General features: G+C 42.9%; 1 protein-coding gene across 1 annotated transcript in view; it reads right to left on the reverse strand.

The window, feature by feature from the left end:
• Positions 1 to 13,219, reverse strand: part of RP1 (RP1 axonemal microtubule associated) — a 742,035-nt gene extending 728,816 nt beyond the window's left edge. The window contains exon 1 of the mRNA XM_073583994.1: positions 12,575 to 13,219. Coding sequence (XP_073440095.1) covers positions 12,575 to 13,219 — 645 coding nt within the window. The remainder of the gene's footprint in view (positions 1 to 12,574) is intronic.
• Positions 13,220 to 17,125: the final 3,906 nt, after the last annotated feature.

The raw sequence follows: 17,125 nt of genomic DNA on the forward strand, positions 1-17,125 counted from the left end.
TCCCTGACTGCTGTGGTCTTGCAACGACACCTCAACATTTGCTGCTGTGCTAACCGGTGGGCTTACAGTGAGGGAAACAATGTAGCGTTGCTGACTACCTTCGTTGTGATCAGTTGCACATGTGGCACTTGAGGTTTGGTGTTGTGTCCACGCTTGCAAGTGCATGCTGGTTAAATGTCTAAGCATGCAACTGGTATTCAAATTTTTCAGATTTTTCCCTCGGCTAAAGGTCTTTGCGCACTTCTTACAGATAACCTTGGCCTGATCATGAGGATTTTGTTCAAAAAAGTGCCACACTGCACTCTTCCTACTTTGGCAGACATTTTGCGGCCTAGCACGCTGTGATCTTTTGACCCTCTGGACAAGCTGTCCAGCAACTCTTTTGATGTTTGGAACCTGTCTTTGGAGTGCTCCGGGCCTGCCAGATAACAGCTGTTGCGATGTCGATGTCTGCTGTGGATGCTCCTCATCTGAGCTATTGGAAGCAGCACCCTCTTCCCCCAATGGATGACAATCTGGGTCAACAACTGGGTCATCCATCACCTCCTCTTCTATGTCATGTGCACCTTCCTCTGTGTCACCGTGTATGGTGGTATAGTGTGCGGGAAGGGGCACCTGAGTCTCATCAGGGTCAGAATCTGGCTCTGTACACTGCGAGGACAATGTAGTGCTCTGAGTGAATGTACCAGCAGAATCATCCATCAGCGGCTGTGCATCAGTGCACTCCATGTCAGATTCATCTTGGCCTGGGTAATTCACCATTTCACTTGATAATCCAGGCATGGTATGTGAAAACAGCTCCATGGAGTAATCAGTAGTATGGCCTGCGTCATCCTTCAATCTTGGTTGGGGTGAAGGACACAAGGAAAGGTGTGGTTCATGAACATGAGCCTCCAATGACGACTCAGTGCTTTTACTTTTTACAACTGAAGAAGAGGAGGCGATAGAGCTGGAGGCTGAGTCAGCAATGTAAGACAAAACTTTTTCCTGATGCTCTGGCTTTAAAAGCAGTTTGCCAACTCCTAGAAAACTAAGCGTTCGAGGCCTTATGTAGACAGACGATGATGCAGGGTCAGCACCTCCTGCATTCGGTCCTATTTTGCTCTTGCCACTACCATCAGATCCACCACCAACACCATCATTACCAGCTGCCAACCCCCACCCAATTCCACGGCCTCTTCCACCAGCCTTCCTCATTTTTGGTAGAAATGTAGACAAAATCCAACAAACTATATAGTAATGTAAAACAAGGTACAAGGTGTCTATAGGACAGGGGAGATTTTGAATTTCTGCAGACACTTGTGGACACTGGACACTTTTGGATTGTGTGAGGCCCACTGATATCTGAGCGCTATGTGACAGGCTCGATGGCACAGCTGTGACCAAAGTGACTAGAGGATAAGGGAGATTTTGAATCTCTGCACACACTTTTGGACACTGGACACTTTTGGATTGTGTGAGGCCCAATGAATATCTGAGCGCTATGTGACAGGCTCGATGGCACAGCTGTGACAAAAGTGACTAGAGGATAAGGGAGATTTTGAATCTCTGCACACACTTTTGGACACTGGATGGACACTTTTGGATTGTGTGAGGCCCAATGAATATCTGAGCGCTATGTGACAGGCTCGATGGCACAGCTGTGACAAAAGTGACTAGAGGATAAGGGAGATTTTGAATCTCTGCACACACTTTTGGACACTGGATGGACACTTTTGGATTGTGTGAGGCCCAATGAATATCTGAGCGCTATGTGACAGGCTCGATGGCACAGCTGTGACAAAAGTGACTAGAGGATAAGGGAGATTTTGAATCTCTGCACACACTTTTGGACACTGGATGGACACTTTTGGATTGTGTGAGGCCCACTGATATCTGAGCGCTATGTGACAGGCTCGATGGCACAGCTGTGACCAAAGTGACTAGAGGATAAGGGAGATTTTGAATCTCTGCACACACTTTTGGACACTGGATGGACACTTTTGGATTGTGTGAGGCCCACTGATATCTGAGCGCTATGTGACAGGCTCGATGGCACAGCTGTGACCAAAGTGACTAGAGGATAAGGGAGATTTTGAATCTCTGCACACACTTTTGGACACTGGACACTTTTGGATTGTGTGAGGCCCAATGAATATCTGAGCGCTATGTGACAGGCTCGATGGCACAGCTGTGACAAAAGTGACTAGAGGATAAGGGAGATTTTGAATCTCTGCACACACTTTTGGACACTGGATGGACACTTTTGGATTGTGTGAGGCCCACTGATATCTGAGCGCTATGTGACAGGCTCGATGGCACAGCTGTGGACCAAAGTGACTAGAGGATAAGGGAGATTTTGAATCTCTGCACACACTTTTGGACACTGGATGGACACTTTTGGATTGTGTGAGGCCCACTGATATCTGAGCGCTATGTGACAGGCTCGATGGCACAGCTGTGACCAAAGTGACTAGAGGATAAGGGAGATTTTGAATCTCTGCACACACTTTTGGACACTGGACACTTTTGGATTGTGTGAGGCCCAATGAATATCTGAGCGCTATGTGACAGGCTCGATGGCACAGCTGCTGTGACCAAAGTGACTAGAGGATAAGGGAGATTTTGAATCTCTGCACACACTTTTGGACACTGGACACTTTTGGATTGTGTGAGGCCCACTGATATCTGAGCGCTATGTGACAGGCTCGATGGCACAGCTGTGACCAAAGTGACTAGAGGATAAGGGAGATTTTGAATCTCTGCACACACTTTTGGACACTGGACACTTTTGGATTGTGTGAGGCCCAATGAATATCTGAGCGCTATGTGACAGGCTCGATGGCACAGCTGTGACAAAAGTGACTAGAGGATAAGGGAGATTGGATTGCTTTTAAAAAAGCAGTTTGCGGAGCAGTGGGTAAACAGCAATGCAGGAATGTCAGGAAGCCTTAGAAGGCAGCCCAACAACCAACACCACTGATACACCACTATATAGCCTCCCCTTGCACTGCACGCACAGTGACTGGTGTGTTGTGCAGGCCAAATTGCTAGCAGCAGAAGCAGTTTTTTTGTCTTCTCAGCAGGACAAAAAAAAAAATTGGGATTGCTTTTAAAAAAGCAGTTTGCGGAGCAGTGGGTAAACAGCAATGCAGGAATGTCAGGAAGCCTTAGAAGGCAGCCTAACAACCAACACCACTGATACACCACTATATAGCCTCCCCTTGCACTGCATACACAGTGACTGGTGTGTTGTGCAGGCCAAATCGCTAGCAGCAGAAGCAGTTTTTTTGTCTTCTTCCCTGCCTAACGCTCTCCCTACAGAATCAGCAGCAACCTCTCCCTATACTAAGATCGGCAGAAGTAAGATGGCGGTCGGCGTGCACGCCCTTTTATACCCCCTGTGACGCCCACCAAAGCAAGCCAATCACTTGCATGCCCTTCTGAAAGATGGTGGTGACCCGTGCCTATGTCATCACGTTGCCCACAGTGTCCGTGGATCCTGATTGGCTGAAAAAGAGCGCAAAACAAACTTTTGAAATGCGACTTTGGCGCGTAAGTCGCCGACCTCGTGGCCAACCTCATCCTAGGGTCGGGTTTCGTTTCATGAAACCCGACTTTGCCAAAAGTCGGCGACTTTTGAAATTTTTTAACCCGTTTTGCTCAACTCTAATGTAGATACAGTGGGGAAAAAAAGTATTTAGTCAGTCAGCAATAGTGCAAGTTCCACCACTTAAAAAGATGAGAGGCATCTGTAATTTACATCATAGGTAGACCTCAACTATGGGAGACAAACTGAGAAAAAAAAATCCAGAAAATCACATTGTCTGTTTTTTTTTCATTTTATTTGCATATTATGGTGGAAAATAAGTATTTGGTCAGAAACAAAATTTCATCTCAATACTTTGTGATATATCCTTTGTTGGCAATGACAGAGGTTAAACGTTTTCTGTAAGTCTTCACAAGGTTGCCACACACTGTTGTTGGTATGTTGGCCCATTCCTCCATGCAGATCTCCTCTAGAGCAGTGATGTTTTTGGCTTTTCGCTTGGCAACACGGACTTTCAACTCCCTCCAAAGGTTTTCTATAGGGTTGAGATCTGGAGACTGGCTAGGCCACTCCAGGACCTTGAAATGCTTCTTACGAAGCCACTCCTTCGTTGCCCTGGCGGTGTGCTTTGGATCATTGTCATGTTGAAAGACCCAGCCACGTTTCATCTTCAATGCCCTTGCTGATGGAAGGAGGTTTGCACTCAAAATCTCACGATACATGGCCCCATTCATTCTTTCATGTACCCGGATCAGTTGTCCTGGCCCCTTTGCAGAGAAACAGCCCCAAAGCATGATGTTTCCAGCACCATGCTTTACAGTAGGTATGGTGTTTGATGGAAGCAACTCAGTATTCTTTTTCCTCCAAACACGACAAGTTGTGTTTCTACCAAACAGTTCCAGTTTGGTTTCATCAGACCATAGGACATTCTCCCAAAACTCCTCTGGATCATCCAAATGCTCTCTAGCAAACTTCAGACGGGCCCGGACATGTACAGGCTTAAGCAGTGGGACACGTCTGGCACTGCAGGATCTGAGTCCATGGTGGCGTAGTGTATTACTTATGGTAGGCCTTGTTACATTGGTCCCAGCTCTCTGCAGTTCATTCACTAGGTCCCCCCGCGTGGTTCTGGGATTTTTGCTCACCGTTCTTGTGATCATTCTGACCCCACGGGGTGGGATTTTGCGTGGAGCACCAGATCGAGGGAGATTATCAGTGGTCTTGTATGTCTTCCATTTTCTAATTATTGCTCCCACAGTTGATTTCTTCACTCCAAGCTGGTTGGCTATTGCAGATTCAGTCTTCCCAGCCTGGTGCAGGGCTACAATTTTGTTTCTGGTGTCCTTTGACAGCTCTTTGGTCTTCACCATAGTGGAGTTTGGAGTCAGACTGTTTGAGGGTGTGCACAGGTGTCTTTTTATACTGATAACAAGTTTAAACAGGTGCCATTACTACAGGTAATGAGTGGAGGAAAGAGGAGACTCTTAAAGAAGAAGTTACAGGTCTGTGAGAGCCAGAAATCTTGATTGCTTGTTTCTGACCAAATACTTATTTTCCACCATAATATGCAAATAAAATGAAAAAAAAACAGACAATGTGATTTTCTGGATTTTTTTTTCTCAGTTTGTCTCCCATAGTTGAGGTCTACCTATGATGTAAATTACAGACGCCTCTCATCTTTTTAAGTGGTGGAACTTGCACTATTGCTGACTGACTAAATACTTTTTTTCCCCACTGTATATATGACTCATGCACCTTGGCACTGTTTGCATTTACTGATAAATTGCACTTTGGCACTTTCAGAGTCATTATATTGCTGTTGATGCATTTGGCGGATGGTAACTATGATATATCATTTTTAATAATAATATATATTAAGCAATGTCCTATTTCTTTTTGAGATGGTGATGTTATATGTAATTTTAATTCTTTAATGAGACTATGATCACTGATATGTTATTTTTAGTGTGGGCACTTCCGTACATAAAGTACTATTTACCACTAATAATAAAGGTAATTTTATTCACCTCGTGTTCTTCCAGTATTTTTTTCTTGTCTTGGTATCCCTTTTGGTTCCATTCTCTATTGGGTATTGTCAAGAGGAAGATGAGACACCAGACCAAAAATGCAGTCGAGCTGAAGGCTGCTATCAAAGCAACCTGGGTTTCCATAACACCTCAGCAGTGCCACAGGCTGATCGCCTCCATCCCACGCCACATTGATGCAGTAATTGATGCAAAAGGAGCCACGACCAAGTATTGAGTGCATTTACTGAACATACATTTCTGTAGGCCAACATTTCTGATTTTAAAATCATTTTTCAAGCTGGTGTTATAAAGTATTTTATTTTACTGAGATAATAACTTTTGGGTTTTAGTCATCAACATAAACAAAAATAAACACTTGAAATAGATCACTCTGTAATTACTCTATATATTATGAGTTTTACTTTTTGTATTGAAGAACTGAAATCATTTAACTTTTTGATGATATTCTAATTTAGTGAGAAGCACTTGTAGTTACAGTTATGGTGTCTGTCAGTGGCATACAGCCAATGGTGGCAGATCACGTGGCCGCTATTGAGACCATGAGTCGGGGGGGCCGATACCAGTGCTGGCAAGGCCCCTCCCTTCTGGCATTGTACTTTCAACTGTATCAGCATCCTGGTCCTGGATGCCGATACAGTTGAAAACAATGCTGGGAGCTGGATTCATCAGCTGATGCTCCCTCTCTCTTTATTCCTCCTCTGCTTATGAGCTCTGTGACGTCTCAGCGCAAAGGGCATGATGAAGTGACTACAACAAGCCCTCTATGTTGAGCAGTGCAGAAGGTCAGAAGACCGGGGCAGCAGCGGGATGGGGAGAGGTGAGTATTTATTTTTAATGTGTGGCCCATTATACTGTATGGAGTACAATATGAGGCCCATAATACTGTATGGGTCTCATAATACTGTATGGAGGACTATGTGGAGCCCATAGTACTGTATGGAGGACTATGTGGGGCCCATTATACTGCATGGAGGACTATTTTGGGAGGTGGGTGGAGTTTAGTTTTACACTCAAAAGAGCGGGAAGAGTTTAGGTTGGGGTCAGTCAGTCAGTCAGCCAGTGAGTGAGCAGTCTGACAGGGAAGTGAGAGAGAGAAGATCCCCGGAGAGAGATGGATGAAGGAAGTGCTGCAGCCGACCTCAGTGATCTGGGTCCGCTGGCACAGGGAAGAGACATTAGACCGAAAGCCTGATTCTCCATATGAAAGAAAGGATTGTACGGAACGTAAGGAGAAAAGGAGGACTAAGGATTAGGGTTAGAGGAGAACCCTTCCCAAGTTCACAGCACAAGGCCGGGGTCCGGTCCCCGAGGTTGTATGGATACTAATGGTCCTGCAGCAGACACCGGAGGAATAGAAGTAGTGACCACTTTATTCTCACACAAGACTTGGGGGCACAACAGCAACGATAGTGAGCCGGGACTTAGCAGCAAGGAGTCCCCGAAGCAGGCTACAGCTGTCTGCGGTACAAGTAGAATTCATAAGAACATCGGACAGGAAGAACCCCAGTGTAACTCAGTGCTGGAGTACTTCATTTTTAAGGCGCTATAAGAGGAGACATTCAGAAAAGGCACATATGTTGGCGGAGTGTTGGAATGGAGTACTTCATCTTGCCTGGAGGTTGACTGGGGTGCTGACCCAGAGGGCACGGCACGGATGCGGGCACCTGTACCACAACAGACTGTGAGTAAAGCTTTGGAACTAAAAGCCCTGGTGTCCTCAACTTATTCCGGCATCAACCTACTAAGCACTACTGCATCCCCTACGCCTGACACTACACCATCTACGTGTCCCTTCACCTACACTGCCCTGGGACTACAGCCCTGCCTGTGGAGGGCTATAACATCACTGCTGCACCCCACCATCGGTCCCAGAGGATCTGTCTGCAGCGTCGGCTTAACATCTTCATTGCCGAACACCACAGGTGGCGTCACGAATCACTGATAAACTTTCATCACCATAAGCACAATGAAACAACCCCTTTTACAATGGAGCCCCAGGGCCACAGACTGGGTCACTGCTGCCGTGATAACTCCCGTTGAGAAGATCAACCGGCCCGGTACCGAGTACCCCACTGCCCTGGCGTATGAGGGCACTCCAATACTGTTTGCAGGTCTATGTGAGGGGTGGTTAAACTGTTTGCAGGTCTATGTAGGGGGAGGGGCCATTATACTATTTGCAGGTATATATAGGGGTCATTATACTGTTTGCAGGACTATGTAATAGTCATTATACTATTTTTGGGACTATGTGTGGGCCATTATACAGTTTACGGGTCTATGTGAGGTGCATTACACTGTTTGCAAGACTATGTGGGGTGTCATTATTCTGTTTGGAAGCCTATTTGGTGACCAATATGCTGTATAGAGGGATCCGTGGGAGCCATTATACCGTTTGGAGGGCTATGTGGTATCCATTGTACTATACGCAAGCAATTACGCGGTGTGAAGGTTTTTTGTGGAATTCTTCATGCTATGTAGAGGGCTGTGTAGGGACCAGTATGCTGTTTGGAGAACTGGGAGGGGGTCATTAAACTATTTGGAGGGCTAGTGGGGGCCATCAGACTGTGTGGATGGTTATGTTGGGGCCCTCATACTGAAAGGAGGGGTGTGGGGGCCACTATACTGTATGGAAGCCTATTATACTGTATGGAGGGCTGTCTGGTGATCACAGTTAAGACATCATACTGTGTTGGGAACACCAAACTTTGCTGGGGACAGTTGAGGGGGAGGGGGTTACAGTCATCATACCATGCGTGTGGAGGGTACTGTGGAAGATTTCACTGTGGGCGTATCATACTGTCTTTCGGGAAGACACCATTGTTCTCATCATACTTTACGGGGGCATTGAAAGGGAAATCTAGGAGTCTCAATAGGAGGAAAATTATTTTGTAAGGGCTGGAAAGTTGTGAGATGTGCTCTTCCATAAACCCACTGAAAATTATTTACTTATTTTTTTGGATGGTGGCCCAATTACCCAATTAGAACATCTGCTATATAGGTGGTGCCTCTTTGCTAATATACATTTTCACAAATATGCAATTACATAGAGTTCTTTGATGCAGTCATGATAAGTATGTAAGTATGTGGAGTCCCAGTTATAGGTTTTCTGTGCCTGGCACAGTTATTGTGGGCTTTTTGATCTAGCAAGCAAGGGTTTAATGATCCTGGTCACAGAAGGTGCGACCACGCTCGTGAGGGAGTGGGACTCGCCGACGCCAGCACCTTTTTCATCTATATGGCCAACGATAATCATCAATTTACCATTAGCGTGATTATTACGAGTGGCGAATAGCAATAACATCATGCACTGCCCATGCCTGGCATGCCCAAGTCAGCTGAAGGCTATAGAAGAGGACACCACACATCGTGGGAACTAAGGAAGTTAAGAAGAATTGCTTATTTTTGTTTTAATGTGTTAGATCAAACCGGGAGAATGAACATTATACAATTAAGAGGCCCAGGATAGGGAGCATTATATAATGAAAGGGCACAGGATGAGGGAAATTATACGAAGAGGGGGCCAAGGACAGGGGACATTTCAACTGGAAGCGTCTCAGAATAGCAAATATTATACCAGGAAGGGGCCCAGGACAAGGGACATTATAGCAAGAAGAGGGCCAGGACAGGGGGCACTGCAACATGAAGTGTCACAGAATGGGGGACAATACACCTGGAAGGGGCTCAGGATGATGGACATTATTACATGATAGGGGTCAGGATGGATGACATTATTACAGAAATGGGTCAGGATGGTGGACGTTTTTACAAGGAGACCTGGATAGGGACATTCTTACAATAAAGGATCAGAATTGGGGACATTACTAGAAGACAGTGCCAGGATGGTGACATTATTACAGGATGGGGGTCAATATTACAAGAAGGTGCCAGGGTGGGGACATGGAGGGTGAACAACTTATGTCTTTATAGGATCTAGAATACTACAAAGGCCTATACATTTGACCAACATGGAGGTGGGAGCCCAGGTCTATATTTTGCATTGGGGTCCATCAGACTCTAGTAACGTCACTGCTGGCAGAGTTTTGGTGGCTGACATTCTTATGGTAATTATGGTAATTATGTATGTATAGAGACTTAAAGGGGTATTCTCAAGTTTGTAATTATTTTTTATATAGGGGATAACTTTCAATTTCCCCGGATACCTGGTGGTGGATCAAACATACTGCTGCTCTATTCATTCTTAATGGTACCACTCGTTTGGTTTTCAGCACTCCCATAAGAATTAGTAAAGTGGCAGTGCATTTAATTAACCTCTGCTCTATTCTATTTATCAGTTATCTTTTGACCTGCCAAAATACAGTCATATGTAAAAGTTTGGGCACCCCTATTAATGTTAACCTTTTTTCTTTATAACAATTTTGGTTTTTGCAACAGCTATTTCAGTTTCATATATCTAATAACTGATGGACTCAGTTATATTTCTGGATTCAAATGAGGTTTATTGTACTAACAGAAAATGTGCAATCTGCATTTAAACAAAATTTGACCAGTGCAAAAGTATGGGCACCCTTATCATTTTCTTGATTTGAACACTCCCAACTATTTTTTACTGACTTCCTGAAGCACTAAATTGGTTTTGTAGCCTCATTGAGCTTTGAACTTCATAGCCAGGTGTATCAAATCATGAGAAAAGGTATTTAAGGTGGCCACTTGCAAGTAGTTCTCCTATTTGATTCTCCTATGAAGAGTGGCATCATGGGCTCCTCAAAACAACTCTCAAATGATCGGAAAACAAAGATTATTCAACATAGCTTTTCAGGGGAAGGATGCAAAAAGTTGTCTCAGAGATTTAACCTGTCAGTTTCCACTGTGAGGAACATAGTAAGGAAATGGAAGAACACAGGTACAGTTCTTGTTAAGCCCAGAAGTGGCAGGCCAAGAAAAATATCAGAAAGGCAGAGAAGAAGAATGGTGAGAACAGTCAAGGACAATCCACAGACCATCTCCAAAGACCTGCAGCATCATCTTGCTGCAGATGGTGTCACTGTGCATCGGTCAACAATACAGCGCATGCATAACGCCTTTTTGTATGACCAAACAACTCAATCTTTGTTTCATCAGTCCACAGGACCTTCTTCCAAAATGTAACTGGCTTGTCCAAATGTGCTTTTGCATACCTCAGGTGACTCTGTTTGTGGCGTGCTTGCAGAAACGGCTTCTTTCGCATCACTCTCCCATACAGCTTCTCCTTGTGCAAAGTGCGCTGTATTGTTGACCGATACACAGAGACACCATCTGCAGCAAGATGATGCTGCAGGTCTTTGGAGGTGGTCTGTGGATTGTCCTTGACTGTTCCCACCATTCTTCTTCTCTGTCTTTCTGATATTTTTCTTGGCCTGCCACTTCTGGGCTTAACAAGAACTGTACCTGTGTTCTTCCATTTCCTTAATATGTTCCTCACAGTGGAAACTGACAGGTTAAATCTCTGAGACAACTTTTTGTATCCTTCCCCTGAAAAGCTATGTTGTTTTCAGATCATTTGAGAGTTGTTTTGAGGAGCCCATGATGCCACTCTTCATAGGAGAATCAAATAGGAGAACTACTTGCAAGTGGCCACTTGAAATACCTTTTCTCATGATTTGATACACCTGGCTATGAAGTTCAAAGCTCAATGAGGTTACAAAACCAATTTAGTGCTTCAGGAAGTCAGTAAAAAGTAGTTAGGAGTGTTCAAATCAAGAAAATGATAAGGGTGCCCATACTTTTGCACCGGTCAAATTTTGTTTAAATGCAGATTGCACATTTTCTGTTAGTACAATAAACCTCATTTGAATCCAGAAATATAACTGAGTCCATCAGTTATTAGATATATGAAACTGAAATAGCTGTTGCAAAAACCAAAATTGTTATAAAGAAAAAAGGTTAACATTAATAGGGGTGCCCAAACTTTTACATATGACTGTATCATATCTACTAAAACCCTCAGTAAATCCATGCCTTACGTGGATAATAAATAAAGAAAGGTATAAAAATAGAACTTTTCTGGGAGGGTTTATCATCTCCTGTGCTTGGCTCATAAAATGCATCAGAAAGTTCAAATGGAAAATTATGGCCAAAGAATAAATATTTAGTTTTGTTACTTTCCATTAAAAATCACTAGGGCTACCCAAAGAAATACTGCACTTAAAAAACACAGCATACCCGTAAAAAAATGTGCATTTTTGAACTGCATTGTGAGAAGATTTATTCTGTACTGCACAAAATCTGCCCACTGTTGTAAGTCATAGCAAAACTGTAGTAACTACCTAACTGGCGCATCAAGACCTGGGTTACCCAGAGGAGTAGGTACACCCTTGTGATTTCAACATCTGCAACCACAATGCCATTATTTAAAAGGATTGCCTCATCTCCACAAACTATTCAAATACACACTATTAAGGCTCCTCTTTATGCACAGAGCAAGGAGAAGCTAACACACATAAAGCTCTTGCGCTGGCAGGTCCAATCCAACAATGTATTAGACAGATGGTCAAAAATTAAAAAGTTACTAAATATTTGTGCACAACGAAATGTGTGGCTCGGAGAGAACAGTTTTGATACAATAGAAATTCAATAGGCTTTCTATTGTATCTGCATTTTGTTCTTTGTGCCCGCTCAGGCAGAAGTTGAGTGCTTTGGACTCAGGCGCTACATATTCTAACTCTTGAGAGATCGGTGAGGATCTAAAGACCTGGACTCCCAAAGATGTGCAGGTATGTAAAATGTCTGCCAAATATAAAAAAGCATAAAAGTTTTGCTACTCTTTAAAAGTAATGCTACATTTACATTATTCCAAATTGAGGTTACTGTACGAATATTTTAGCAATACCTTATCCAAATTTGTGTAGATATATCCAAGCGATGGCACAGGTACAAGAAATGTCCTCTTGCCATTTGCAGTGGGTGACAGTTGTTTTGTACATCGTACATCCCTCTGCAATGGCCAGGATCCCCATTACCCCCTCCCAAATCATACTTGGCAGGATACTTGTTCTCTTACCCTTCTTCCATCAGTGTTGTAGAGTTTGTAAACAGGAAATTGCATAGCTTCAGAAATCTGATCCAGAAATCCATCAAAGTTTTGTGTTATTTTCTTGTTCAGGACCAAATGTTGCTTAATTTCCTTTTCTCCATTTTTGAATATTTCGAAGCTCTGAGAACTTCCAAGAACAACAGTGTTTTCCCTTCTAAATGGTGTCACTTCGTTTTGTCGAGAAAGCTGCACAGCCCGGCGTCGAGCACTGATTGGCCTGCTACTTTGCCACAGCAATGGCTTCTTACTGGCTCTTTCAAGGTTAATAGGCTTTATCTTTCTTTGATGGGAGCAAATATAGGATTTACCATCCTCTAGTTCATCCAGAGTTGTTATGTGGTGTATTCCACGAGGAGTTGTTATATTTCTAACTCCGAAAGGCAAAGGAACTTTCTTAGATAGGCTGTCCAACAAAGCATCAAATGTCTTAAAGGATCGGTTTGAGACAACCATTTTTATTCCATTAAACCTTGGGTCTCCACTTTTGTAGAAACGGATCCTCTTGGTAAAACTTGGATCTGACATTCGTGAATATCGGGTAGAAGATGCTTGTGTACTGTCTGTGGAATTGGCTTTAGCAACTGAGATGAAGGATGATGTAGATTCACTCATTCTTGACTCCAATCTAAAAAAAAATGCAGATGACAAAATAACACAGCATTAAATTCATGTCATTAAGAGATCTGTTAAGATAGTATTTGTGACACTATGTTTGAGGAGCATCAATGACCATTCATGTATTTTTACATTATTTATTTATTTATTTCGTTTTTTCGAAAAAAAGGTGTTTGATATCCGAAACATTAATAAATTATCAGGACTGAGTTAATTATTTTTTAGGTTACACAGTTTTATTGAAATTCTTAACCAAGCATGGAACAGTGTTCAACATGATTTACATGGACATAAACTAATCCTTCTATTCATTTACTTTATTATTTATTTCACTCGCTTATATAGTGCCATTAATTTCCATAGCCCTTTACAGACATTATTGGCACTGTCCCCATTAGGGCTCACAATCTGAACTCCCTCTCAGTATGTGTTTGGAGTTTCAGAGGAAACAGGAGAACCCTGAGAAAACCCATGCAAACATGGGGAGAACATGCAAACTCCTTGCAGATGTTGTCCTTGGTGTTATTTGAAACCAGGACCCCAAAGCAAAGTATCAGTGCTAACCACTGAGCCACCATGCTATCCATAACTTAAAAAATGTGCATTGCATGCTGTAATTTTAATGCCATAGCGGTCAATAAAAATATATTAAAAATACAAACAAAACTGTAGCAAACTGGATGTGTGAAGAAAGGAAATGCCGGAGCAAAGCCGGCGTGGTCGGAGGCCGGCATGTCAATGGGTTGGAGGGGGTGGGGACAGGGTTTCAGTGGGGTGGGTTTAAGTTGAGGGGCATTTATAGGGCCATTTAAGGTTGGGGACCTCTTAGTTTCCTACTTATGGTCGGCAAGAGCAGTCCCACACCCCCACCTTAAATAATTTTATATGTTCCGGTGAGGGAATTTAGGGACAATTCTCTGGGCATGGGAGCTTTTGGGGTGGGGGTGGTCCTTGACGTTGGTGCTAAATTGGTCTGGGGGATCCATTGGGATATGGATTCCTCAATTGGTAATACAATATGGTTTTGGTCTGTTGAATTTTTGGGGATTTACAGCAATGAATTGTTGGATCCCCAGGAAATTTAAGTGGACAATGGAACCCCTTGGGGTTATGGTGCTCCCGAGCCAGTGGGGTAACGGCTGGCAGTAATATACGGTCTATTTGTTATGTCCACTGTTTATGTTTGGTAATCACCAGATTTTGGGAGATACAAGGACCCTCCCAATGTTTTTATATTATCTGTGTTTAATATTTGTACGTTGTATAAATAAAGGCTGGTGTGGCCAAAAATTATCCAAAATCACGGTGTCATCAATTTAATTTCGGGGCTGATAATTGGGGGAGGTTATTGGATAAGTAATTTGGGGGGTATGGTTATGGGAGGCATCCCACCGGAATATCAGTGTTAAGACAAATGATAAACACTTTAATAAGACACTGAAGCTGAATATACAGGGTTGGCCATTTATATGGATACACCTAAATAAAATTGGAATGGTTGGTGATAGCAACTTCCTGTTTGTGGCACATTAGTATACGGGAGGGGAAAAACTTTTCAAGTTGGGTGGTGACCATGGCAGTCATTTTGAATTCCGCCATTTTGGATCCAACTTTATTTTTTCAATGGAAAGAGGGTCACGTGACACATCAAACTTATTGAGAATTTCACAAGAAACACAATAGTGTGCTTGGTTTTAACGCAACTTTATACTTTCATGAGTTATTTACAAGTTTCTCTTTGTTTACAGCCATTGACATGTCGCAGAGATTATTATTACACATGAGGAGAGATAGAAATTGTGTTGATGTCTGGTGAACGCAGTACCCGGATCATTGCAGCAGATTTCAATGCAATACACCCTACGCAAGAAAACTGTCACCATTCCCATTTTATGTTGGTATATCCATATAAATGGCCCATCCAAAACAGTTTGCCTCATCACTGAACTAATGTTCTGTGTAAACTGAGGGTCCTGTTCCAATTTTTGTTTTGCCCATTCTGCAAATTCAGCGCACCGATCTGGATCACCAACCATTCCCATTTTATTTAGGTGTATCCATATAAATGGCCCACCCTGTAGAAGAATAGAATAAAAATTCTGAGGAGATCACACCCTTCCTGTTAATCTTTGTCTGCCTCTCACTTCCTCCTCTGCTGCTGAGACTGGCAGTCTTCTCCTTATGCATCCAAGATGGCTATTAAAGTGGCATAGGAATCAGTAATAATTCTGAAACACACCTCCAAGGCAAAAAAGGTAATCCTTATGCCATTTAGGTAACCATCTTGTCTAAATGCCAGCCTCAGCAGAGGAGGCAGCAGGAGCCAAACAGAAGGCATTAAGTAGGATGTCTGTACATGACAGAAGTTTAGTCACTTTTCAGTGCTAGGGTGGAGGATCACTTGAGGGGTAGGTTCACATGACCAATTTCTCCACATACGAGAAAAACGGACCAATTATTATGATCAGAGTTTGGTCAGTATAATCAGTTTTTCTAGTATAGGGGGAGAAAAAATTGTTTCTCCTTCTTGTCCTTACTTTCAGTCCTTGAAAATCGGACTACACTCGGTGTTATCCAAGTGTGGTCCGATTTTTTTCACAGACACAGACTTGCATTGCCGATTTTGATCCGACTGCTCAAATCAAAATTGGAAATTTCTCATATTTTTTCCTAAGGATCACTTGGTCCAAGGAAAATATGAACATGAGCACAACCCCATAGAATATCATGGATATGCATGCTATCTGTGAAAACCAAGGATAGTATTCATACAGGAAAATCGGTTTTGTGCATGTGCCCTTAGGCTAAGGTATGTAAAAACTTGAGAGTGCATATAAATGTCCTTTCTCCTGTGGTAACTTGAAACTCATTTTGATGAATTCAACCCATCCATACGTGGTATCCATGATTTCCCACTAATGTGATGGACTCCTGCTGGACTCACTGAAAGGAGAAATGTAGATTAGTGATTATTGAGCAGGCTGGACGCTCGGACAAGCTCGACTCGAGTATCGAGTATAATGGAAGTCGAGGGGAAACTTGAGTATTTTTCTGACAGACCCTAACAGCAGGGCTAGTAAGGCAGGAAAATCACTGAAATAGATGGAAACAGTGCTCAAATGGAATGGGAACAGCATGGGGAAGACGCCTAGAAGCATCTCTAATTCCCAGGTCATTGCTGGGAATAATGATGTCAGAGTATTACTCGACTTTTTCAAACTGAAAATAAAACTTACAAAACCGAAGATATAATTGATTTTACAGGAAAAAATGTTAAGAAACAATATTTCCTGTATAATGACTTGTATGAAAGGCAAAATTAAAAGGTGAAAAACAAACAATGGCTCCTACCTCTTTAGTAGCCAGGCCATCTCTCACCGTATTTCCCTGTTGCCTAGGACTACAATAGAGGACATAGTAGAGGGGGAGATAAAATTACACCCACCGGTAGTTACCAGTAAATGTAATTTTAACATTTTACAACCTTATCTGGGCATGTGGTGTGTGTGACATGGTCAGACACATCCTGTTTAATTTGTGAAGGAGGGACTTTAAAACTCACAACGCCTATGCAGATAATGCAAGAACTGCCAAAAATTACAAAGGAAGATGGACATCGATACAACCTGTATTAGACATAAAGGAGGGCCTCATACACTATGTCTCATCATCTTCTTCCTCTTGACACACTAGTTGTTCTTCTCCACCATCGCCTTCTTCTGACAGTGGCTACTTAATTATTTGGGCATCACTACTACACAATCTCAGACATGTCTCTCTTGAAACTTTCAGACCAAGAGGCTCCGTTAAAGGGTCGACATTGACTTTTAGGATTGCTACTTCCAATAGGTGGCACTAGAGTTCTAGCCCTCTTCCTCTCTGAAGACACAATTTGCATAATAG

This window comes from Dendrobates tinctorius, unplaced genomic scaffold (genome assembly GCF_039654945.1).
Source record: "Dendrobates tinctorius isolate UK_male_01 unplaced genomic scaffold, ASM3965494v1 ptg000082l, whole genome shotgun sequence".
NCBI lineage: Eukaryota > Metazoa > Chordata > Amphibia > Anura > Dendrobatidae > Dendrobates > Dendrobates tinctorius.